The 27,107-nt window shown below is 42.8% G+C and overlaps 1 protein-coding gene across 1 annotated transcript; it reads right to left on the bottom strand.

Moving 5' to 3' along the window:
• Window positions 1-93: 93 nt before the first annotated feature.
• On the bottom strand, window positions 94-23,201 carry sat2b (spermidine/spermine N1-acetyltransferase family member 2b). The gene is made up of 6 exons (XM_071326596.1): window positions 23,016-23,201; window positions 17,861-17,912; window positions 17,692-17,775; window positions 912-1,013; window positions 619-659; window positions 94-415 (listed from the first exon to the last, which is right to left on the bottom strand). The coding sequence occupies exons 1-6, from the start codon at window positions 23,076-23,078 to the stop codon at window positions 236-238; spliced, it is 522 nt and encodes a 173-aa protein (XP_071182697.1). The 5' UTR covers window positions 23,079-23,201; the 3' UTR covers window positions 94-235.
• Window positions 23,202-27,107: the final 3,906 nt, after the last annotated feature.

Below are 27,107 nucleotides of genomic sequence, written 5' to 3'. Positions count from 1 at the left end.
TGTTCTCCCCACTGTATATATAAAAATTTAATAATGTTTGACTATATTTAAATGCACATTAAACATAAAGGAGGACTGGGTTTGTTTGTTTTGCATCGCCCAGGGCTCCGGCTGAGCTGCGTTTCCATTAGTCCTAAAGTGAAAAGTGAAATCTCCACCCACCAATGCAAAATGAACCTGCCCACTGTGTGATGTTATGGGCGGAACTAAACTAGACCCAGGCCTATAAAATGCTCTAATCTTTAGGTGCTTCCTTAGCTAATGTGTCCAGGGTTTGTCCATCAAACCGTAAGAAGTGCCAACCTTCTTTGGCAGTCAGGTCCTCGGCACCCTTGGCAATGTAGAAATCTAGTGAAGGTTTGTTCCATTCTAGGACAGACAACTGCAGCCGCACACACTGCTTCTCCACCCCTACCTGGAGAAGCAACCACACACAACTAATCAAGCATAGAGAGAACACAGCATCACTTCTATTCAGAGGACGCGGTTCAATGGCAATAAATGAACCTTCTTATCACACAATGTCCTTCATGTGTCAGTCATACATAATAATGAACATGGTAGATAGATGCAGGAGTCCCAGTTGGGATCGGCCATACAGTGGAACGTGAAACCGACCTGAGCTACTTTGGCCATCAGTCCCTTTCCGATGCCTTTTCCTACAGGGAGAAATTTAAACAGACATGAGGTGGAGCATTTCTAGCCTAACAGCAGTACTTTCTCAAATCATTCCCGTGTTTAAACACCAAATGCAAAGCCCAAAGTGTGATTTATTTCTTCCAATTTTCCCATTTCTTTCTATACATCTGGTAGAACATTTGGCTGACTCAATTATGAACTTAACAGATACTGTTGTACAGACACGGTAGTATAGTTGTACAGTAGGCTAATAAGTGTACATGCATATTTACCTCTAAAGTCAGGCATTACATAGAGGTCCTCCATGTACACGGACCGCCCCTTCCACGTGCTGTAGGTGTAGAAGTAAAGGGCGTACCCAACGACGGTGTACCCTTCACACAACAAACAAGCAGTGTCAGCTGATACCCAACTGTGTTACCCGTAATGTTCCCCTCATGTTTGAGCGTCCAGTTTTCCGTTAGTTAGGAGAACATTCTATCCATGTTAGCAAAAAACCTTCTGAGAGCCGTTTTAGAATGTTTTGGTGTTAAAGTTAGGAGAACATTCCCTTAATGTCAAGCAAAACTTATCTAGAGCACGGTTAGGTTTTCAGAATATTAATGTTCTAGACACGTTTTATGGGACAGTGCAAGAACATTAATGTGTGTCGGTTGTCAGGACGTCGCCTGATGGTCCCAAATGTTTATGTTTCAATACACCTTGTTACTGTTGCCAAGCCCATAAATTCCTTGATTGGTGAACTACTGATCAATTCACAGCTCTTTTTGTCTGTTGGCAAGGTTTGGGATACTCACACACAGTGCTTTTAACATACTTACAGTATACATTTTTTAAACACAATTTTCTCCCCAATTCCGAGATACCCAATTGGTAGTTACAACCTTGTCTCATCGCCAAAACATGTCCCACCAAGCCGCGCTGCTTGACACAAAGCTTAACCTGGAAGTCACCCGCACCAACGTGTCAGAGGAAACACTATTCAACTGACAACCCGAGTCAGCTTCGCCCGGCCCCCCACAAAGAGACGCTAGAGCACGATGAGCTAAAGCCCCCCAGCCAAACCCTCCCCTAACCCGGATGGTCAATTGTGTGCCACCCTATGGGGCTCCTAGTCATAGCTGTAGTGGCACCTCAGTACAGCGATGTGATGTAGTGCCTTAACCCGCTGCGCCACTCGGGAGGCCTAAACTTATATACAGTATTTGACATATATGATATTGTGCATGTTCATTTATTCAGTCATTATTATTCAACATGTCCTTACCTGGGTTTGAATTTACAACCTCTTGGCTCACAGCATTCAGATCTTCCTGCTACGCCACCATGTCTGTGTTGGTCATCATTGATTCTGAATAGTTGTCTAATGTTGGTGGGGCATATTAGCCTGTTCTAAAGATACTCCTCAATCACTATGATCAAAAGTGTTCTATTGACTTCTAACACAGCTGAGATTTACTTCAACGTGCATTCCCCCTATTGCTTACACCTATCAAGTTCAACTGGAGTTGCTTACCTAGACGACATTGAATGTCCCTGTGGTATTTTCTGTAGATGGGTGAAAACAACGCAACAAAATGTGGAATATGGGTATAAATACTTTCTGAAGGCACTGTGTGTTAAAAGCACTGTGTGTGAGTATCTCTAACCTTGCCAACAGACAAACAGCTATGAATGGATCAGTAGCTCATCTAACAGGGACTTTATTGGTTCGACAACAGGAACAAGACATGAGGTGTAATGAATTTTTTACATTAATGTTGTTGGAACGTTCTGATGAAACTCTAGAACTTGGGAGACCAGATGCTGCTGGAAGCGGTGTTGAAGGGTCAGTAAGAGGCACCCTTTCCTCTGGTCTAAAACTTTTCCCAATGCCCCAGGGCAGTGATTGGGGACATTGCTCTGTGTAGGGTGCCGTCTTTCGTGATGGGATAATAAACGGCTGTCACGGATCTACACAAAATACTCCATAATGTCAAAGTGAAAAGAAATAAAAATGTTTACAATTAAATAAAAACTAAATAACTAAAATGTCTTAGTTATATGCAGTCACCTCAAATTATTGACACCCTTGATAAAGATGAGCAAAAAATACGAAATAAATAATACAATTCTGAGCTATATTGTATGCAAAAAAGGGGGAAATTATATTATACTAATATAATTTCTCAGAGAAAGAGCTTTTGTTTAAAAAGTAAAAAATTACATCTCAAAAAGATAGCTGTCAAAATGAGGGCAGGTAGTTTGTCCCCGATGATGCATTGGGCAGACCGCATCACACTCTGGAGAGCCCTGCGGTTGCGGGCGGTGCAGTTGCCGTACCAGGCGGATACAGCGCGACAGGATGCTGTCAATTGTGCATCTGTAAAAGTTTGTGAGGGTTTTAGGTGCTAAGCCAAATTTCTTCAGCTTCCTGAGGTTGAAGAGGCGCTGTTGCGCCTTCTTCACCACACTGTCTGTGTGGGTGGACCATTTCAGTTTGTCAGTGATTATGTACGCTGAGGAACTTTAAGCTTTTCACCTTCTCCACTGCAGTCCCATTGATGTGGATAGGGGAGGGTGCTCCCTCTGCTGTTTCCTGAAGTCAATGATCAGCACCTTTGTTTTGTTGCCGTTGGGTGAGGTTATTTTCATGGCAGCACTCCCCCAGGGCCCTCACCTCCTCCCTGTAGGCTGTCTTGTCATTGTTGGTAATCAGGCCTACTACTGTGATGTCGTCTGCAAACTTGATGATTGAGTTATAGGCCTGCGTTGCCATGCAGTCAAGGGTGAACAGGGAGTACAGGAGGGGGCTGAGCACGCACCCTTGTGGGGCCCCTGTGTTGAGGATCAGCAAAGTGGAGGTGTTGTTTCCTACCTTCACCACCTGGGAGCGGCCCGTCATGAAGTCCAGAACCCAGTTGCACAGACCCAGGGCCCCGATCTTAATGATGAGCTTGGATGGTACTATGGTGTTGAATGCTGAGCTATAGTCAATAAACAGCATTCTTACATAGGTATTCCTCTTGTCCAGATAGGGATAGGACAGTGTGCAGTGTGATGGCGATTGCATCGTCTGTTTTTTGGGGCGGTAGGCAAATTAAAGTGGGTCTAGGGCATGGGTGTCAAACTCTGGCCAAATTTGGCCCGCGGGGTAATTATATTTGGCCCGCGAGACAATACCAAATTACTACTAGAGCTGGCCCGCCGGTATTATACAGCGCATTCACCGCTAATACTACGAATCCCATAATGCTCTGCTGTTGTTTTCGCGCGCCAATCAGGACAGGACCCAGAAACGCCCTCTCCTCTGTGACAGTAGTCATAGCAACATAGACGCTACAACTGTCAGCGCGCTATCCCTTCCCAAAAATGGCGAAAAGAAAGGCAGAAAACAGGAGCTTTCTGGACAAGTGGGAGGCAGAATATCTGTTTACATATGTAAAAGACAAACCTGTTTGTCTTGTTTGTGGAGTCAACGTGGCTGTAAGTAAGGAGTGAACTAGCATCCAAGAAGAGATGCCAGGTATCTGGCTTGGGCACATCAGATTAGATCAGTGTGCAATAATTAACGTTTTCTTTGTGCACTTTTTCTTGCTACAAGGCATGGGCTTGAATGGTTGATTGATTTATTATCATTTTATTTGTAAAATTATTAGCCAGTGGAAAATGTTTATTTTGGTATTTAAATCAGAAGGCTGCAAATAGAAAGGAGGCATACGATTTTTATTTCAATTTTATTTATTTAATAAATGAATGCCATTGATGTGTTTTTTCATTTGAAATTCGATTTTGCATGTCTCCACTATTAAATTATATATTGTATGGTAATAAGCGATGCTTGTTCCATATTCAATGTTAAAGCAAAACTTGTTTGGGTCCATATTAAAAGGTTCATTTGTTCAATGTTGGCCCGCGACTTTGTTCAGGTTTTACATTTTGGCCCACTGGGTATTTGAGTTTGACACTCCTGGTCTAGGGTGTCAGGTAAGGTAGAGGTGATATGATCCTTAACTATCCTCTTAAAGCACTTCATAACGACAGAAGTGAGTGATAAGGGGCGATAGTCGTTTAGTTCAGTTACTTTTGCTTTATTGGGTACAGGAACAATGGTGGCATCTTGAAGCAAGTGGGGACAGCAGACTGGGATAGGGAGAGATTGAATATGTCTGTAAACACTCCAGCCAGATGGTCTGCACATGCTTTGAGGAAGTGGCTAGAGATGCCGTCTAGGCCAATAGCCTTGCAAGGGTTAACACGCTTAAAATGTCCTACTCACGTCGACCATGGAGAACGAGAGCCCACAACTCTTGGGAGCGGGCCACGTCGGTGGCACTGTGCTATCCACAAAGTGGGCGAATAAAGTATTTAGCTTGTCCGGGAGCAAGACGTCGGTGTCCGCGATGTTTCCCTTTGTAATCCGTGATTGTCTGTGGATCTTGCCACATACGTCTCGTGTCTGAGCTGTTGAATTGCGACTCCACTTTGTCTCTGTCCTGACGTTTTGGCTGTTTGATTGCCTTACAGAGGGAATAACTACACTGTTTGTATTAAAATGAGTCATAGTGGGCTGAACAAGCAAGGAGATGGGCAGAGCCAGGCACGCACTAGCGAGATCCTATTGGAACATTCTAGCATGCGTCTGCATATTTCCGTTTGGGAAAGCCTACTCTGTGAAGTGCGCGTGTGCAGTAACTCAATTCGCCTTTGCACTCCTTCTACACAGCGCAATTTAAAAAAACTTTTGCAAAGGGTAAAGTCTACAAAACTTAGTCCACTCTGTCCATTGTAGACTATAGTTCTGGGAACAAAAAACTGTATTGAGAGCAAATGTTTCATTGATGAGAAAATTTGCAGAATGTTGGCCAAAATCCCTCTCGCTACATCTTCTCCCACTGCCCACCAGTGGGCTTCCTCTCACTACCATATTTATTCCCGGAGAGTTCTTTATTCCTGTCTGCGCGATGTACTGAGAACCCAGCTGGCTGTTTGAACGGGGACAGTATATCCGGAGAGAGCCATGATTCCGTGAGTATGTTACAGTCCCTGATGTCTCTCTGGAAGAAGATCCTCGCCCTGAGCTCGTCTACTTTATTGTCCAGAGACTGTATATTAGCAAGTAATATACTCGGAAGCAGTGGATGGTGTGCACGCCTCCTGAGTCGGACTAGAAGCCTCTAGGATAAGTTCAATTGCCCTGGGGGGAACGAACAAAGGATCGGTAAAGTCGTATTCCTGGTCGTAATGCTGGTGAGTTACCACCGCTCTGATATCCAAAAGTTATTTCCGGCTGTATGTAATAACACAAAAATCGTTCTGGGCTAATAATGTAAGAAATAACACAGGCAGCGGTCTAAGGCACTGCATCGCAGTGCTAGAGGCGTCACTACAGGCCTTGGTTTGATTCCAGGCTGTATCACAACCGGCTGTGATTGGGAGTCCCATAGGGCAGAGCACAACTGACCCAGCGTCGTCTGGGTTTGGCCGGGGTAGGACGTCATTGTAAATAAGAATTTGTTCTTAAATGACTTGCATATAATTAAATAAAGGTTAAATTAAAAAATGTAAAATAAATACATATTTTTTAAATACTGCAAAGTTGCTTAGGAGCTAGAAGCAGAGCTGCCATGTCTGTCGGCGCCATCTTGCCTGGGTACTTTTATATTGACATTACAATGATTTTAGAGCTTTTTAAAGGAAATTCAACAACAAAAAATATTCCATTGTCTTTGTCAGGTCCACATTGGGTAGACCTCAATAGAACAATTTGAAGTTACTATGAAATAATTAAATATTTATGTTGTGTATATTACTTTGTTTTTATTTGATGACTTTTCTTTTTTTACCTTAAAGTTATCATCTCATCTCTGCTCAGGCAGTAGCAGTCAGCCAACCAGTTATTCTCCCTATTTAGCTAGATTGCCTAAGTATTCTTCAGAGCGGTCTGATGAAATCATGACTTGTTCTTCAAAGTAGATAAGTTATACTTTCACAAACTGTCTCTGTCCCTTTCGTGGTTCTGTTGTGTACATTCCTCTCATGCGATCTATGCAGTTTGCGTGCATCTATTGTAACGTAGCAGGCGTGAAAGTGTTTCCATCCAGAGATCTGTATAACGATGAGATGCTCATGCCTCCGCCCTAACAATAGCAGTCATTGTCCCAAAGGCAGGAAGACAGGCGACAAAATAATCCCATAGAAACGCGAAGGACTTATTTTTGACAGATTTTGGCGAGAGTGAAACCTCTCACTTCGACTTCCTCTCTGATCGGTCTCTGTTCGAAACAGAAAAAACTGAGGCAGTGGATTATGGTCATTGTAGTTAATTACCACGTTTCTGCACTGAACTAGGTTTGAATATTTGCTTAATGAAAAATCCCATTAGCCCAGCGTCTCACAAGGTTCTAGATTTGAGTTCTCTCGCAAATGATTTCATGTCTCTCGAGAAACAGTGCGTTGGGCTCACAAAAAAAATACTAACTAAATGGAATTTAAGTATTTGAACCGACAACGTTTTTTTAAATCGCTCAGCACTAGTATTCACTATAGTGTTTTTTGTGGACATGTCTGTATTATACTACAGTATTCACTGTAGTATTTTTGCGGACTTTACGGTAGTACTCACTGTCGTGTTTTTGCGGACATGACTGTAGTATACTCAGGGCTGGCTCTCCCATTAGGCAAGATTTGGCGGCTGCCTATGTCGGCACTTGAATTTGGGGTGACATTTTGGCAATTGACTACCGCCCTCCGGCGCCCCCGATTGGCTACTACACAGCCGGTGCCCCAGCCACCAGCTCATAGCCGTTGCTTCAGTTCCCGCCCCCACCCCATTCCCGCTTCTCCCGAAGTTCACTCCCACTATCCTTGGTAGCTATGGTGATGTGTGTGTTTATATGGGATTATCCAATTGTGAAACATTAATACAAATTAATCTGCTAATCAAATTATTGTTTTGTTTTTTAGTGTTTGTGTGTGACTAAGACGATTAGTGATTAAGGCAGTAGCCTAACCTAGCCTGTTAACATTAGCTAGCTACTACTAGTGGATATAAATTCAGCTAAAAGTAAGCTATGGAGATCTCAAACAAGATTTGCTACCATGTCTAAGAGACAAAAACTATCAGGAAGCAAATATTTAAACAAAATGAATGAGAAAAGTGGCGCAATCTCTAAAACAAATAAAATCTCTGCTTAAATGTATGAACGTGCAGCATTGTCCATCAGCCGGTGTGGAGAAGGGCAAGCCTCCTAGGACAAGCTGTTCATTCGCCGAGATGGACGAGCCCCAGTTCGCTGGTTCTAACAGCGAAGAGGGCGAACCGGAGGAGTCCGAGCCATACACTTCCACCGATGACGACAGCTCTCTGCGTGGACAAGAACAGGTGGTAGCACCAGGCCTAGCCACACCAAGCAATGCTGGCGGAGAGCTACTATCTTGGACCCAGAATCAGATTCGTCGCTCCCCGTCCCCGATGACAGTGGTGGTGCTGCTGCTAAATCCGACTACCAGACAAAAAACATAAAAGATCCCGGTGAGTGGCAAAAATATATGAATGGATCTTTACGGGACATGTTAGTGCAGGCTGGGCCACGTCAGGGAAAGGGGGGGAATTTCCCAAGAGATGAGGGGCCACTACACAATAGGAGGATGGCGAACAGGGAGAGAGTGGAGAGACCATGGCTTGTCTATTCCAAGCAAAATGATCCAGCCTTCTATTTTTGCCTCAAACTTTTTTCACACGATTGCAAATCTGCGCTGGTCAGGGATGGAACCAGGGATGGTCAGGGATGGAACCAGGGACTGGACGAATCTGTGCCACCTCCTCAGCTCGCATGACAAGTCGCATGACCACCTAGATAGTGTCCAGAGGTGGAAGGAGCTGGAGATCAGGCTGGTGTCCAAGCAAACTATTGATGCCCAAGCCCAGCGAGCTATTGACGGAGACTCTCCAATGGCAGTAGATGCTGCATTGACTCATAGCCCTGATACGTGTAATGGCCACCCAGAACATTGCGCTACGTGGGACCACTGACAGGCTGAACGAGCCAAATAATGGGAACTTTCTGAAGTTTGTGGAAATGCTGGTTATTTTTGATGGAATCATGAAGGAGCATGTAAGGAGAGTACAATCCAAAGAAACACATGCACTACCTCTAAAATAATCCAGAACAAAATCATTGACATGCTGGCACAAGAGATCCAGCAGACAGCGTGCAGTGAGCTAAAAGCAGCTAAATATTTTTCTATAATTTTGGACAGCACACCAGACAAGAGCAAAACAGAGCAGACGGCCATGGTGGTGCATTTTGTTTCAACCGAGGATGATGGGTCAGTGCGCACGAGAGCACTTCCTGGAGTTTAGTGAACTGCTTGACGCAACAGGGGCGGGTATGACCGAGTTGCTCAGTTCAAAACTACAGAAACATGACAACATGGACATGAGAGGGCAAGGGTATGAATACGGAGCGAATATATGGGGGAGGCACAGCGGAGTTCAAAAGAGAGTGCAGGATATCAATCCAAGGTCCTTTTTTGTGCCATGCAGCGCGCACTCACTGAACCTGCTTCTCTCTGATGAAGCATCATGTTGCTTGGAGGCTCCTGAGTTTTTTTAACACCATCCAAGAGATTTTTTTATCCGGATCTACACACCGCTGGGACTTGCCGAAAAAGTACGTAAAAGATGGACTCACAGTGAAACCACCAGGCACCACGAGCTGGGAGAGCCGGGTGGAGGCTGTGAAACCTGTGCGTTACCAACTCGGGGAGATCTATGATGCCCTGTTGTCGATGGCCACTGACATCAAGCTCAGAGGAAGCTGTGGTACTAAAACAAGGTTGGAGGCAAACAGCATTTGCCACCAAGATCAGTGGTGACCCGTCATTCAGGGCAGGTGAGCCCCACCTATTTAGCAAAAAAATATATATTAATAATAATAATATAAGTCGGAAGTTTACATACACTTAGGTTGGAGTCAGTAAAACTCGTTTTTCAACCACTCCACGTGTTCATCAAATGTGGGAACTTCTTCAAGACTGTTGGAAAAGCATTCCTCTTGAAGCTGGTTGAGAGAATGCCAAGAGTGTGCAAAGCTGTCATCAAGGCAAATGGTGTCTACTTTGAAGAATCTCAAATTTATTTTGATTTGTTTAACACTTTTCTGGTTACTACATGATTCCATATGTTATTTCATAGTTTTGATGTCTTCACTATTATTCTACAATGTAGAAAATTGTTTTTAGAAATGTGTAGGTGTGTCCAAACTTTTGACTGGTACTGTACAGTTGAAGTCGGAAGTTTACATACACCTTAGCCAAATACATTTAAAACTCAGGTTTTCACAATTCCTGACATTTAATCCTAGTAAAAATTCCCTGTCTTAGGTCAAGTTAGGATCACCACTTTATTTTAAGAATGTGAAATGTCAGAATAATAGTAGAGAGAATGATTTATTTCAGCTTTTATTTCTTTCATCACATTCCCAGTGGGTCAGAAGTTTACATACACTCAATTAGTAATTTGGTAGCATTGCCTTTAAATGGTTTAACTTGGGTCAAACGTTTCGGGTAGCCTTCCACAAGCTTCCCACAATAAGTTGGGTGAATTTTGGCCCATTCCTCCTGACAGAGCTGGTGTAACTGAGTCAGGTTTGTAGGCCTCCTTGCTCGCACACACTTTTTCAGTTCTGCACACAAATGTTCTATAGGATTGAGGTCAGAGCTTTGTGATGGCCACTCCAATACCTTGACTTTGTTGTCTTTAAGCCATTTTGCTTGGGGTCATTGTCTATTTGGAAGACCCATTTGCGACCAAGCTTTAACTTCCTGACTGATGTCTTGCGATATTGCTTCAATATATCCACATAATTTTCCTTCCTCTGATGCCATCTATTTTGTGAAGTGCACCAGTCCCTCCTGCAGCAAAGCATCCCCACAACATGATGCTGCCACACCCGTGCTTCACGGTCGGGATGGTGTTCTTCGGCTTGCAAACCTCCCCCTTTTTCCTCAAAACATAACGATGGTCATTATGGCCAAACAGTTCCATTTTTGTTTCATCAGACCAGAGGACATTTCTCCAAAAAGTACGATCTTTGTCCCCATGTGCAGTTGCAGACCGCAGTCTGGCTTTTTTATAGCGGTTTTGGAGCAGTGGTTTCTTCCTTGCTGAGCGGCCTTTCAGGTTATGTCGATATAGGATTCCTTTTACTGTGGATGTAGATGCTTTTGTACCTGTTTCCTCCAGCATCTTCACAAGTTCCTTTGCTGTTGTTCTGGGATTGATTTGCACTTTTCGCACCAAAGTACGTTCATCTCTAGGAGACAGAACGCGTCTCCTTCCTGAGCGGTATGACGGCCGCGTGGTCCCATGGTGTTTTTCTTGCGTACTATTGTTTGTACAGATGAACGTGATACCTTCAGGCATTTGGAAATTGCTCCCAAGGATGAACCAGGCTTGTGGAGGTCTACAATTTGTTTTCTGAGGTCTTGGCTGATTTCTTTTGATTTTCGTATGATGTCAAGCAAAGAGGCACTGAGTTTGAAGGTAGGCCTTGAAATACATCCACAGGTACACCTCCAATTGACTCAAATGATGTCAATTAGCCTATCAGAAGCTTCTAAAGCCATGACATCATTTTCTGGAATTTTCCAAGCTGTTTAAAGGCACAGTCAACTTAGTGTATGTAAACTTCTGACCCACTGGAATTGTGATACAGTGAATTATAAGTGAAATAATCTGTCTGTAAACAATTGTTGGAAAAATAACTTGTGTCATGCACAAAGTAGTTGTCCTAACCGACTTGCCAAAACTATAGTTTGTTAACAAGAATTTTGTGGAGTGGTTGAAAAACGAGTTTTAATGCCTCCAACGTAAGTTTATGTAAACTTCCGACTTCAATTGTATCCTAGCATGAATGCTGGGTAAAGACTGACTCAAAACTCAAAAGGACTGACAGTGACTCCTCTATTTCACCACGCTTCCCACCGGGTCTGCGTCACAACAAAAGATGGGCGTCACAAACACCAGGAATCTTCAACTTCAATTGCTCCACCGCGACGCTTAACGCTACCCCAGTAATCACTCCTTTCAACGGTGCCCTGTTCCTAAGAGCAAAGCAAAAAAACAGGTCTTGACCGAAGTTGCGTGACACGGATCACCCGCTCCATCTGGTCGGAAGAAACAAACAAATATCACAGGTCCACTTCAAGATACTTTCACTGATTCAACTGCACCCAACTCCTTTCCCACCCATTCCTACTGCACCAGATTCTTCTTTATCGTGTTCATTGATGTCAGGCTCAGGTTCTGAGCTCTTCACCACACCTTCCACCTCACTTAACTCGCCCTCATTCACTTCCACTTCACCTCCAGAACTCGGTCTGGTGCACAGCTCACTCTGTTCGCACGTGACACCAATCTTCTTCGACACTCCATCTCCATTTTTATTGCCATCTTCCTCAAATTCAAATCCAACCTCTGCTTTCCACATTCCCTTCAACCTCTTCTTCATATTTTTCCCCCCTCCATTCCTCCTCGGAAATCCACCTTTCGGTGTCCTATCGTGGAAATATTCAGTCAAACAGACTTTTATTACACCATTATAAAAGCTGAGTTGGTTCATGAAAGTAACTCACTTTCCAGTCTTGGCACATACTTCTTATACATTTTTCCTCCTTATGTCACACATAGTAACTCCTCTTAAGGACTCATCCCCTCTGGCATTTAGCCACCGTTATCTTATTGCCTTGCACTCATTTTAGTTTGGTTTCATATTAGGGCATGGAAACTGTAGAGCCACACCAATAGATCAAACATAGAGACTTGTTCTCGACTAAGACAGGTGCATGGATGTAGGACCATAGCAACAGTCCATAGCACTTTACAAAAACAAACACACGTCATCCTGCTAGTTCCTCCGACAGGAACACCCGTGTTCTGGAAAAGACCCAATAGGTGTAACCATAGCAACAGTACATATTAGGCCACAACACCGTCACAGAAATAACCAGTCATGTCCACTCCCCAGACAGGTGCATGTCTAATGGTGTCTAATGACCCAGACCCACATATAGTGCACTCATCTTGCTGACTATCCTGAAATGTATAACGGCCACACATGTTCTGGAAAATTCTCAATAGTCCCTGTCCCAATATTCCTCTTCTCCCGACTTTGCTTGCAGCCCGGTGGCATCTCAATGTAACGCCATCTCATAATAGTCCTGCTCAACTCGGAAATGTGTCTTCGTGATGAGATCCCGAGGCCCATTGTGAGGCATCTGTGGCCAACATATGCATATCTGTATTCCCAGACATGTGAAACCCATAGACTAGGGCCTAATTTATTTGTTTAAATTGACTGATTTCCTCATATGAACTGTAACTCAGTAAAATCTTACAAGTTGTTACATGTGTTTATATTTTGGAAGCTGTGGTATTTTTGGAAGATAGTGGCTTGCTCTACTCAGACAATCATAAATACGTAAGACTTGAAGTCACATATCATATTATCAAAGAGGAGCATTTCAAATACCTAGCATATTTATGATTGTCTGATGATTGACACGTTAATAATTGTTGCCCTTTTTGTGCATTGCCTTTGTTATGCTAACTAGGCCTGTTTTATGGCTATGCTTGCTATTTTCATTTTGTTTGTTTGCTTGCCATACTATGCAGCCATTGATAAATTAGTCTGCTATAGCTTCGGCCTACCATGCTGCATGCTATTCCACCCCCTTTCTGGCCCTTCACTATTAACGGCTACTATGTATATATACAGTGGGGAGAACAAGTATTTGATACACTGCCGATTTTGAAGGTTTTCCTACTTACAAAGCATGTAGAGGTCTGTAATTTTTATCATAGGTACACTTCAACTGTGAGAGACGGAATCTAAAACAAAAATCCAAAAAATCACATTGTATGATTTTTAAGTAATTAATTTGCATTTTATTGCATGACATAAGTATTTGATCACCTACCAACCAGTAAGAATTCCGGCTATCACAGACCTGTTAGTTTTTCTTTAAGAAGCCCTCCTGTTCTCCACTCATTACCTGTATTAACTGCACCTGTTTGAACTTGTTACCTGTATAAAAGACACCTGTACACACACTCAATCAAACAGACTCCAATCTCTCCACAATGGCCAAGACCAGAGAGCTGTGTAAGGACATCAGGGATAAAATTGTAGACCTGCACAAGGCTGGGATGGGCTACAGGACAATAGGCAAGCAGCTTGGTGAGAAGGCAACAACTGTTGGCTTAATTATTAGAAAATGGAAGAAGTTGAAGATGACGGTCAACCACCCTCGGTCTGGGGCTCCATGCAAGATCTCACCTCGTGGGGCATCAATGATCATGAGAAAGGTGAGGGATCAGCCCATAACTACACGGCAGGACCTGGTCAATGACCTGAAGAGAGCTGGGACCACAGTCTCAAAGAAAACCATTAGTAACACACTACACCGTCATGGATTGAAATCCTGCAGCGCATGCAAGGTCCCCCTGCTCAAGCCAGCGCATTTCCAGGCCCGTCTGAAGTTTGCCAATGACCATCTGGATGATCCAGAGGAGGAATGGGAGAAGGTCATGTGGTCTGATGAGACAAAAATAGAGCTTTTTGGTCTAAACTCCACTCGCCGTGTTTGGAGGAAGAAGAAGGTTGAGTACAACCCCAAGAACACCCTCCCAACCGTGAAGCATGGAGGTGGAAACATCATTCTTTGGGGATGCTTTTCTGCAAAGGGGACAGGACGACTGCACCATATTGAGGGGAGGATGGATGGGGCCATGTATCGCGAGATCTTGGCTAAAAACCTCCTTCCCTCAGTAAGAGCATTGAAGATGGGTCGTGGCTGGATCTTCCAGCATGACAACGACCCGAAACACACAGCCAGGGCAACTAAGGAGTGGCTCCGTAAGAAGCATCTCAAGGTCCTGGAGTGGCCTAGCCAGTCTCCAGACCTGAACCCAATAGAAAATCTTTGGAGGGAGCTGAAAGTCCGTATTGCCCAGCGACAGCCCCGAAACCTGAAGGATCTGAAGAAGGTCTGTATGGAGGAGTGGGCCAAAATCCCTGCTGCAGTGTGTGCAAACCTGGTCAATAACTACAGGAAACGTATGATCTTTGTAATTGCAAACAAAGGTTTCTGTACCAAATATTAAGTTCTGCTTTTCTGATGTATCAAATACTTATGTCATGCAATAAAATGCAAATTAATTACTTAAAAATCATACAATGTGATTTTCTGGATTTTTGTTTTAGATTCCGTCTCTCACAGTTGAAGTGTACCTATGATAAAAATTACAGACCTCTACATGCTTTGTAAGTTGGAAAACCTGCAAAATCGGCAGTGTATCAAATACTTGTTCTCCCCACTGTATATATGCATAGCTTTACCCATTTATATGCGTATTGCATTTGCATATAGTCATTGATTATTGCCATTAAAAGATGATTATGTATGTTCATTGCTGTTATTATTTGCACCTTGCGTCTCCTTTTAGATAAACTTTACTCCATACAAAGCCAACCAAGACTCAATTCAAGAGTCTTGGTCTCATGTCAACAACTGTCACTCATTCCCTGTATTGTATCGTCTCCATTACCTGAATCTATAAAGACTCTTAAACTGAACTGCATCTCTGCCTCCACCTGCTCTTTAACTGGAGTCACACAGTAGATGGGCATCACCATAACCCTCATCTTAACCTCAATCAAGTTACAATCTTGTAACAGAAGAATATTGTGTGACAGGCTAGGAACCAAAGTTTTGGTCAGTGTTTCTCTGAGCACCCTTATTAGGGGAGGACATGCAAGAACTGTATAAAAAGCACCCCTTGATCATGTTCAGGGGAGAGCGTCGGTTTGTTTCTGTGAGCAACCATTTGGTGACCATGCTGTCTTGAATAAATGTCAGGGGTGTGGTCGATAGTTCTGAATGGTGTGTTGAGTTTGACCATCAGTGAGTTTATTCATGTGTTACAATTTTAAGATGTTCCTTATGTAAAGCCACTGCAATGTCATTTTGTTTTCAGCTGATTTGTTTGAAGAGGCTTTGCTGGTTTGTGGTCCAGGCAGTTTATTGGCAGCGCCCTCCAATAAGGTGACTGTCTTTAAGTAGTCATTTGTATTTCTAAAATATTGATTTACATAAATTAAGTTTACTGTTATTTTCTACCATCAGAAGTACAGTATTGTTTCTCTCTGTTTTTGGGCATCTTGTGAACTTGAATCTCTGAAACCACTGGTGTATATCCAGTAGAGGTAACAGATCAAATAAGTCATTTTGGTGTACTCTTGTTAATGTGTTATTTGTGTAAAACAAGCAAACCTAATCCTCTAAGCTTTAAACGTTGCTTGTTCTTCATATCTGCCTCTATACGGGTTCCCTTTATTTGGCCTAGAACCTGTCTGACGTTTAGATGTTACAATTGTAATACATTGTTTATATTTTTGCTAAGGTGTTGTATGGTCTGTTGCATTTCTCAGAACGGTTGACCCAACTCAATAGGTGGCCTGTCACAAACCTGTGTGTCTTATGTTCTGGTTGAGGTGTTCCCCTCATTAAACAGTAACCGGCTTAGTCTGGTAGTTATGCCATTTTTGCTAACTCTAAATCGGCAGGTGTTACTATAATATACTACAGTTAAGTCCTCAAAAACACAAGTGAATACTATATTTTACTACAGTCATGTCCAAAAACACTACTGAATACTATAGTATATAAATATAGTAATACTACAGTATTTAGACCATAGTGTACTATAGCATTTTTTCATGTCGCCACTGGGGTATAAAATGAGTGTGTACAATCTCTGTCATCATCACCATGGGGAAAGAAACAAATGGTTGTTGACTTTCATAAATCAGGCAATGGGAACAAAAGAAAACTACTGAAAAAACGAATATAGATCTTACCATCATTAAGGCAACATTTAACCTGCCCGGTAGAGGATCCAAGTGTATCTTGTGTCTGAAGATGCTTCAGGAGGCAAAGAAAAGTCCAAAGGCCACAGTGGGAGAATTTCAGAACTTGGTTGCATCTTGGGGTCTACAAATCTACAATTAGACACCACATCCATGATAATAGGCTACTTGGAAGGGTTGACATAAAAAAGCCTTTATTGAGAGCAATCAGAAAATGTAAACGGCTGCAGTTTGCTAAATGGCATTGGAATTGGGTGCTACGGGCAGATGAGATGAAAATAGAGCTATTTGGCCATGCAGACCAGTGCTGGGTTTGGCTGTGAAAGAATGATGCATGCACAGAATATAATACCATACCTAAAGCTGTAAAACATGGTGACGGGGCTGTTTTGCTTCCACTGGTCCTGGGGACCTTATGGTCAACAGCATCACGAACTCTACCAACTACCAAGTCCTTTTAGCCACACACCTGGTTGCCTCTGCCCGGAGACTGAAACATGGCCGCAAGTGGATCTTCCAGCAAGACAATGACCTCAAACACATAAAAAACATCTACATTTTGCAATGGCCATCTCAGTCTCCATACTTGAATCCAATTGAAAACATGTGTGTTTGAATGGAAGAGGGCAGTCCATAAGCGCAGATCGAAAGACATCAAGGATAAGGAAAGATTCACTATGGAGGAATGGTCTAAGATCCCTCCCAATGTGTTCTCCCATTTTATAAAACATGATAGAAAAAGGCTCAGTGCCATTATCCTCACCAGGGGAGGGTGCACAAAGTATTAACAGTTCAGGAATAAACAATTGCTTAGCAAATCACATCATTTGTATGAACTCACTCTGTGTGCAACAAGCCCATTTCTGTACCCCGCAAACACAATTATCTGTAAGGTCCCTCAGTCGAGAAAAAAAAAACCTTTGACAGAGTATTTGGTGTAGATCAATGACAATTCAATCAATTTTAATCCCACTTTGTAATAAAATGTGAAGAAACCCAAGGGGGTTGAATACTAATGATTAGGCACTGCAATCTGATCAAATTTGATATGAACATATGAGCTTCCATACAAGCACAACACATTTTCACATGTACATGTACATGTATGTTAAGTTCCATTGAAATGCAGATCTTTTACCATCTTTGGTCTTGTGTTCATCTGGCACTTCAGCGATCAGGCATTCATAGAAGGGGTTTGGAGAGAACCCATCACGCTCCAACTCTGCCAGAGAAACGGAGACAGGTTAAGTTCAGGTTCAAGTTTAAAGGAAATAACTTTAAATTACTGGCAAAAGTTGTCAAATGACCTTCATGAGAAGTCTTCACCTGGTCTGCCATTTTCTCATACACAGCCAACTCCTAGAGAAACAGACAAATGTGGGGGGTGGAAATGTAAAAAGACAGTAGGCCTACATGAAGAAACTGAAGGTTACTTAAAGTAACCATGGTTCTATGATGGTGTCTCACTGTGGGGTAACTCCTCGTAGGGGCAGTCTCAGGAAGATCCAATGACACAATGTCTTTCATAGACTGACAAGAGCAACGGCCAATAGCGGACCACTTCACTTCCCAATTCCCATTTTGATGGGGGTCAAAATAAAACTTTTGTTCTGGTGTATTCCATGATATAGAGCAGCTTCTCAGAAACACAGAACACTTTATTTCATCAGGATAGGACTTACTATTGTTGAGATCTTATTTTCAAGTAATCGGAAAAGGTCAATGATAATCCCTTCCGATGAGGCACCAAATTACCTGTCTGGAATCTTAAATTCAACACTTTCTGTCCAATATCTCAAGATAAGGTGGTAATATTGTTATGACATTAGTAACCATATAAGCTTCCTGTCATCCAGGACCTCTATACCAGTCGGTGTCAGAGGAAGGCCCTAAAAAATGTCAGACTCCAGCCGTGCTGGTATTCTCTCTGGTACCGCACGGCAAGCGGTACCGGAGCACCAAGTCTAGGTCCAAGAGGCTTCTAAACAGCTTCTACCCCCAAGGCATAAGACTCCTGAACACCTAATCAAATGGCAACCCAGACTATTTGCACGGAATACATCATTACAGTAACTTAAGCCATATCACTTAAAGTAGGGTGGTCATATTATTAACATATCTACATGCTTTATGTAAAACAGAGTTTGTAACAATTCGAAGAAATGTATGAAATTAGAAAACGTTATGCTAACTATATATGTAACATGCTAATTCGTCTAAGGAATTTAAAAAAAATACTGCATGTTAAACTCATCCAGTCAGGTGAACATATTGTTAACATATATTTATTGGGCTATTCTGGCGTTAGAATCACCCCTTTTCTTTCTTCCACCTTGGTGGGAATAAGCAGCACGAAGCGTTCAAATTCGAGTGCTTGGTTTAGTTCATCCAGTACGGGGAAAGCAGTAGCCATAGCTATGGGCGAGATGTTCCGTTAGCTGGGTTATACGTGTGCTACTTAAAGCCGGACCGTGGGGTCTGTACAGCTCGGCTAGTTAGTAGTAGCTTAGTGGGCTAAATTCTTAGCTGTTGTTAGCAATGCCTTCATGTTTTTCTTTTGCTGGTGACCAGCACCAGTGTAGCAGCATGCTGGTGACCAGCACCAGTGTAGCAGCATGCTGGTCACCAGCACTAGCGTAGCAGCATGCTGGTCACCAGCACCAGTGTAGCAGCATGCTGGTCACCAGCACCAGTGTAGCAGCATGCTGGTCACCAGCACCAGTGTAGCAGCATGCTGGTCACCAGCAATAGGGTGAGGTGAAGTTTGGAAAGGGACAAGGGGAGGGGTGTTGGAGTTCTCCTTTGGTTTTCCGCGACTTGGTTTGAATTAAAACAAACTTTATTGGATAATATAATGCAAAGAAGATAAATTAAAAAGATCATTTAGGAGGGGGGTTGGGTTGAGTAGAGAAAAGGAGTTGGCAGAGAGGATTACGCACAGGTCTCCTCCTGAGCATCAACACACCGGGCACACGGCGGTCTAGATCTCTGGGAAGTATTAGTATTAGGTATGATCATGTAGCCTACTCCTCATTTAGCCAACTTAATTCCATCATTTTAATTCCATTTTGCATTGATTAGAAAAACCCCACTTCACATGGAGCCTCTTAAAATAGGCCTATATATTTTTTCTAAAAATGATATACTCTCCGAAGTAATTCAATACTAACATCTTTTCAAATAATCGTGCCCATCCCCAATGTAAAACGTTGTAGGCCTACATTTAGGTTTATAGCCTATGCAATGACTATTAGGCCATAGCAGCGTGTTTGTCCGCAAGGCTGAAGATGTATCTTCAAACAAAGTCGACGGAGCGTAGTGCAGTGTTGCAATTTCGTTTTCGTCACAAAAGGAGTGGCTCCATTCGCAATCTGAAAATGTTGAAGGCGGCTAGGAGTAGGGCTGGCGTGTGTGTCCCACCTATTATCTGACAACTGGATTGTCTTCGTGTTCACGTGAAACATCGTCAGACAGACGACTAATAAGCCAGGTACGGTATGTACTTGTCATGCAGCCGAGTCCTCTTGTACAGTGTGTGTTTTGTGATCTTATGGTTTAGCAGACCTAGTTAGAACATGTCAAATCAGCTCTTTTCTGGATGGGAGAAATTGTGAGAGGGAAATATTAGATTCCTGTGTTGTCATCATAATGAATTAGCAGACCTAGTTAGAGCATGTGGAAAAAGACACTTGAAAGGCCACTACAAATGTGTTAATTAGATTGAGATGTTTATGAAATCAGTTCTTTTGATTAAGCTTTTTAACTCAAAGGAGCCCATGGAGATGATTTAAGATTGCTTGTATTGTATTCGCCATCTGCTTGTAGGTGTTGAAAGGGGATGGTGTTTTCGACAGTCCAGAGACGGCGCAGGGCCCTGAGGGCCAATCTACAGATGGTTCATCGGCCCTTGATTTATCATCTCCCCGGCCTGGTTCATCACCTCTCCGGCCCATTTCCCAACCCCCAGGCCCTTCTCACCAACAGCCAACGTACCGTCCAGGTGCCCCCTTGCTCTCTGCAGCTGGCTCTGATTGTAGTGTGATAAAACAGGCAGGCAGCGTCTCGTCTGTGGTGGTCGGCGAACTCTCGACCTTCTGGCCTGTAGACCTGCGTGGCAACCACTGTGCCACAAAAGCATGCTGAAGTGGTAGTCGATATCCACTCTTATAAATAAAGGGTCTCTACAGTTATTGTCATTTGTGGTCGTAATCATTATTTTTGAATTAATTCAATGAGGGGGTGCAAAAAAATGTTTACCCTACAAGAGGAGTCATGTGAAAATATGTTTAACAATGGAGAAGGGAGGTGAATTTTTTTTCATGACACCTCGAAATGACCTTTATATGGGTCCTCACTTACCACATTCAAAAAGCTGCAATAAGAGCTATGATGCTAATTTTATTGTAAAATCTACAGAGTTGTAATCTTTGAGTGTCACTGAGTAGGCCGATACCCCATTTTATGGGTGCACACTATAGGTAAGGCTATACAGTAAACATGTATGCATCCAATGCAATATGCGGTCTAATACAGGGGGTACCGGTACCGAGTCAATGTGGAGGCTATATACAGGGGGTACCGGTACCGAGTCAATGTGGAGGCTATATACAGGGGGTACCGGTACAGAGTCAATGTGGAGGCTATATACAGGGGGTTCCGGTACAGAGTCAAATGTGGAGACTATATACAGGGGGTACCGGTACCGAGGTCAATGTGGAGACTATATACAGGGGGTACCGGTACAGAGTCAATGTGGAGGCTATATACAGGGGGTACCGGTACACAGTCAATGTGGAGGCTATATACAGGGGGTACCGGTACCGAGTCATTGTCAAATCAAAGTTTATTATTTGTCACGTGCGCCGAATACAACAGGTGTAGGTAGACCTTACAGTGAAATGCTTACTTACCAATAGTGCAAAAAAGGTGTTAGGTGAAGAATAGGTAAGTAAATAAATAAAACAGTAAAAAGACAGGCGAGGCTATAAAAGTAGAGAGGCTACATACAGACACCGGTTAGTCAGGCTGATTGAGGTAGTATGTACATGTAGATATGGTTAAAGTGACTATGCATATATGATGAACAGAGAGTAGCAGTAGCATAAAAGAGGGGTTGGCGGGTGGTGGGTGGTGGGTGGCGGGACACAATGCAGATAGCCCGGTTAGCCAATGTGCGGGAACACTGGTTTGTCACCCCAATTGAGGTAGTATGTACATGAATGTATAGTTAAAGTGACTATGCATATATGATAAACAGAGAGCAGCAGCAGCGTAAAAAGAGAGGGGGGGCACACAATGCAAATAGTCCAGGTAGCCATTTGGTTCCCTAGAGGCTATATAAAGGGGGTACCGGTACCGAGTCAATGTGCGGGGGTACAGGTTAGTCGAGGCATTTGTACATGTAGGTAGGAGTAAAGTGACTATGCATAGATAACAAACAGCAAGTAGCAGCAGTGTAAAAAAAAATCCAAACGTTTTCCGTTTGGAGTTAACGGTTTCCATTGCAAAACGTTTTGGACGAATGATTACACAGTACAAGCCGTTACGCAACGTAACAAACCTTTAATCAAACAATGCACCCCAGGTTTCTAACCAACATTCTACTTCCATCCTTACATAACTTGCAGAATGTAAAAATACATCTGCACTTGAACTGCAAAATTACTGCACTCAGCAAACTGTAGTAGCCTAACACAACTTGGACACAGGCAATTATACTGCAATGTAAATGCAGCTATTATGAATGATAGGCTATTTGGCTTGCGATCGCTACAATGTAAAAAAGCAGTGAGTGCAGCAAAATTACTTTTACTGAAATTAATACAAAAAGCTAGCAAAAATATTAGCTTTTTTCTGAAGCCGAAAAAGACAGGACATTGTCAATCTAATTTGACCTATGCACTAACAAGGCTTTTCAGCACCAGCAACTTGACTACTGCTAGAGTATTGTACCTTTGTTGATCTACTGTACCTCAACAACAGATGTACTCACAGTGGATGGGTTGATTAGCATTCAAATCTCTCTAATACATACTCTTAGAGTAGGTTTACCCCATTCATGTACTTGGTAATGTAAACGTGTTTTTTCATGTAAGACACACATGCAAACTGCCATCTGGGAATCTGTTCAATATTCCTCATCTTGATATATACCCACTGGTTCTTAAAGGGACAATCTGCAGTTCAAAAAACAACAAAGCCGTCATTGTAAATAAGAATTTGTTCTTAACTGACTTGCCTAGTTAAATAAAAAATAAATAAAAATAAAAAGCCTTCACCCCACCACTGGTTTGGTAAAAAGCTGAAGTATTGTATACTTGTATAAATGTAACTACTCTTAAATTAATTGATAGAGCTATGGACATAAAATGACAATTTTAACATTGAGGCTAAACAGTATTTCTTTTACTGAACATGCACCATGTGACAGGTTGAGTGTACGACGTTGTTTAGCAAACTCACCATAATCATTCTAGATATTTCCTTACAATCCTCTTTTCTTGCAGCGCGGACTTTAAAATTCATTTTTAAACCTGTATTTTAGCGGACGTAGGCTACAGTATAAACAAACTACAGCAACGACTCGACTGTTATCGACTTGTACAAATCAATTGGAAAGATTTAATCACTGTCTCGTCAGCGACTTCCGGTTCACGGAATTTCAGATTTAAAAATATAAAAGTAATCCGCGTAATAGTATAAAACGTCAATAGCCTGTATTTATTAACGACACACGAAAAATAATTGTTTAAACATTAACAATGATTCATAACTTTTTATATTCTGATAAAATAAAAACTTAAGAATGAAACATCGGCACAAAGAATCGTTTTTCCTGTACAGCGCTATATTTGTACCGTATAGTGTCCAGGCACCCGATTTTAAGCTGTTTGACAACAGTAAAAGTTCAGCAGCACTCTGTATTATTCAGTGCCCCATGAAATGACACCATATATACATTCTACAGACCCTACTGAGTATTCCCTAGAGTACTTTTACCTCAGCACATAGAATAGTTTTTGCTCTATAAGCGTATATGTATTCCATATACAGTGATTTGCATTGTGGCCAATGGAATGGGTGGATTAAAAGGCCAGCAGCAACACTCCATATTATTCAGTGCCCCATGAAATGACACCAATTATTGATTCTGCAGACCTTACTGAGTACTCCCTACTCCACTTTTCCATCACACAAATCATTGTTTTTCCTGCACAGTGCTATATTTAAGATTTTTGACCACAGTAAAAGTCCAGCAACACTTCCTATGACCTAGCTTTTTGTTCAAGCTCATCTGATTTGCATTCTAGGAACTCTTGTGCGTAGACTGGACCCAGTTTTATAGACACACATCAATCGTTTTTCCGTAAAGTGCAATTTGTTTGTGCAATATAACAAAAATACAGTAAGACTTTTCTTAAACCATCATTTCTAAATGGAATCCTTGAACAATAGCACCAGTAAATAAACAAGAATCATACCATCAAAATATTGATTAAAAAATATATATATATATATATACTGTATATATGTGTGTATTTAACCAGTAGGCCATTATTATGTTCTTGACATGAATTTACTTAGCTCCAAATATTTCTCAATGTGCAATACAACAAAAATACAGTAAGACTTTTCTTAAACATTACATTTTAAAATTGCATCCTTGAACATTAGCACCAGTAAATAAACAATAATTTTACCGTTATTTTGGGGTTAGACTCTTTGCACTAGATTATAATAATTTTGATGTCATCATTAATGGAACTCTAGCCTACTTCTGGACCATGGTGAAACTTGGTCTGGCCTCAATCTTTTTTCAAATTCCGCCCTATATGTTTACTAGAGGCTGTAACATCAAATCGATCCCAAACCCACAGATCAAATATTTACAGTAGTCAAACCTTTTTTTAAATGTGAACATGAACTATTCTGTCACAAAAATCTCCATGCGTCAATGTCACAAGAGCAAGCTGTTGGTCAAGAGAAAGTCCTCAGCGGTATTCTAAAATTATATTTTTTAAAACCTAAACTCAAGTCTACACAGACAGTCAGTGACACATTAAACAGGTCAACATTCACAAAGCCGCTGGGCCAGACGGATTACCAGGACGTACTCAAAGCATGCGTGGACCACCTCTCAAGTGTCTTCACTGACATTTTCAACCTCTTCCTGACTGAGTCTGTAATACCTACATGTTTCAAGCAGACCACCATAGTCCCTGTGCCCAAGAAAGCGACGGTAACCTGCCTAAATGATTACCGCCCCGTGGCACTTACGTCAGTAGCCATGAAGTGCTTTGAAAGGCTGGTCATGGCTCACATCAACAGCATCCTCCCGGACACCCTACACCCACTCCAATTCGCATACCGCCCCAACAGATCCAAAGATGACGCAATCTCAATCGCACTCCACACCGCCCTTTCTCACCTGGACAAAAGGAACACCTATGTGAGAATGCTGTTCATCGACTACAGCTCAGCGTTCAACACCATAGTGACCACGAAGCTCATCACTAAGCTAAGGATTCTGGGTCTAAACACCTCCCTCTGCAACTGGATCCTGGACTTCCTGACGGGCCAACCTGAGGTGGTAAGAGTAGGCAACAACACGTCTGCCACGCTGATCCTTAAAACTGGGGCCCCTCAGGGGTGTGTACTTAGCCCCCTCCTGTATTCCCTATTCACCCACGACTGTGTGGCAAAACACGACTCCAACACCATCATTAAGTCTGCTGACGACACAACACTGGTAGGCCTGATCACCAACAACGATGAGACGGCCTATAGGGAGGAGGTCAGAGAACTGGCAGTGTGGTGCCAGGACAACAACCTCTCCCTCAATGTGAGCAAGACAAAGGAGCTGATCGTGGACTACAGGAAAAGGCGGGCCGAACAGGCCCCCATTAGTATCAACAGGGCTGTAGTGGAGTGGGTCGAGAGTTTCAAGTTCCTTGGTGTCCACATCACCAACCAACTATCATGGTCCAAACACACCAAGACAGTCGTGAAGAGGGCACGACAATACCTTTTCCCCTTCAGGAGACTGAAAAGATTTGGCATGGGTCCCCAGATCCTCAAAAGGTTCTACAGCTGCACCATCGAGAATATCCTGACTGGTTTCATCACCGCCTGGTATGGCAACTGCTCGGCATCTGACCTTAAGGCGCTACAGAGGGTAGTGGAACGGCCCAGTACATTACTAGGGCCAAGCTTCCTGCCATCCAGGACCTATATAATAGGCGGTGTCAGAGGAAAGCCCATAAAATTGTCAGAGACTCCAGTCACTCAAGTTATAGACTGTTTTCTCTGCTACCGCACGGCAAGAAGTACCGGAGTGCCAAGTCTAGGACCAAAAGGCTCCTCAACAGCTTCTACCCCCAAGCCATTAGACTGCCGAACAATTAATAAAAATCGCCACCGGACAATTTACATTGACAACCCCCCTCTTGTACACTGCCACTACTCGCTGTTTGTTTGTTAGCTATGCATAGTCACTTCGCCCCTACCTACATGTACAGATTACCTCAACTAGCCTGTACCCCTGCACACTGACTCGTTACCAGTGCCTCTGTATATAGCCTCGTTATTGTTATTCTTATTGTGTTACTTTTTATTATTACTTTTTATTTTAGCCTACTTGGTAAATATTTTCTTCTTCTTGAACTGCACTGTTGGTTAAGGGCTTGTAAGTATGCATTTCACAGTAAAGTCTACACTTTGTGGCGTACAGCAGGTCAGCCATGAGGGGGAGACTCGTCGAGGCCTGGTGACAGACGGTGTATACATCACGAGGCGATGGCTCCATCTGCTGGACGTGCCAGGTCTCAACGGGCTCTCCTGCCAGGACTAATTGGGGCTGATTGGGGATTGGTGAGTAATCAAGGGCTGATTGATCACCAGCTGTACAAGTCCCATAAAGCTGCCAGAAGGGCAGCACACAGGAAATAGACTTGGGGAGGAAAGGACTCCCGTATAGTTGGGGATGGTACCAGAGGTAACAGGAGGGAGTTCGGTTTTGATCCCCAAAGGACGGTATCCCGGAGAGGGTCTCTTGGGAGAGACCTATTCTTTTCTTTTGGACTATTATTTTAATAAACACCTTTGAAACTGAGCTAATCCTACTCTGTACGTGTCTGATCTGTGTAAACGTTTTGACCCAACCCCATGATCTGCCACAACTTGTATTCGGCGCATGTGGCAAATAAAGTTTGATTTGATTTTGATTTGATTAAAGAGATAGTGTAATATAGACGCAGGGAGTCCGGAAGCAGGTGCAGTTAGTGAGTTTAATAATAAGGAACATGGAGCGATACAAAACAAGAGAAGCTTCTGACATAGAAACATAAACAATACTACCTGGTGACTAATAACAAAAGAGTGCTAAATAAAGTGATCAAGGGAGTAATGAATTGCAGGTGTGCGTCATGATGGTTGCCAGGACCTGTAGTTAGTAGACCGGGGATCTGACGGCAGAGGTGGGGCTCCCCTCGATGTCCAAGGGAGGCGGAGGGTGTCCACTGGATGCTGCCACTGTCCGAAAGGTGAGCGTGTACT

Source organism: Salvelinus alpinus, chromosome 9 (genome assembly GCF_045679555.1).
Source record: "Salvelinus alpinus chromosome 9, SLU_Salpinus.1, whole genome shotgun sequence".
Lineage (NCBI taxonomy): Eukaryota > Metazoa > Chordata > Actinopteri > Salmoniformes > Salmonidae > Salvelinus > Salvelinus alpinus.
This window is presented reverse-complemented; position numbering and strand designations above follow the sequence as displayed.

Bases quoted from the DNA above. Each gene is read 5' to 3' on its own strand.
- sat2b (XM_071326596.1), bottom strand. From the start codon at position 23,078: ATGAATTTTAAAGTCCGCGCTGCAAGAAAAGAGGATTGTAAGGAAATA. The intron at 17,913-23,015 runs GTGAGTTTGCTA...CTGTTTCTCTAG, and splicing joins AAATATCTAGAATGATTATG to GAGTTGGCTGTGTATGAGAA. The intron at 17,776-17,860 runs GTCATTTGACAA...TTTCTCTGGCAG, and splicing joins GGTGAAGACTTCTCATGAAG to AGTTGGAGCGTGATGGGTTC.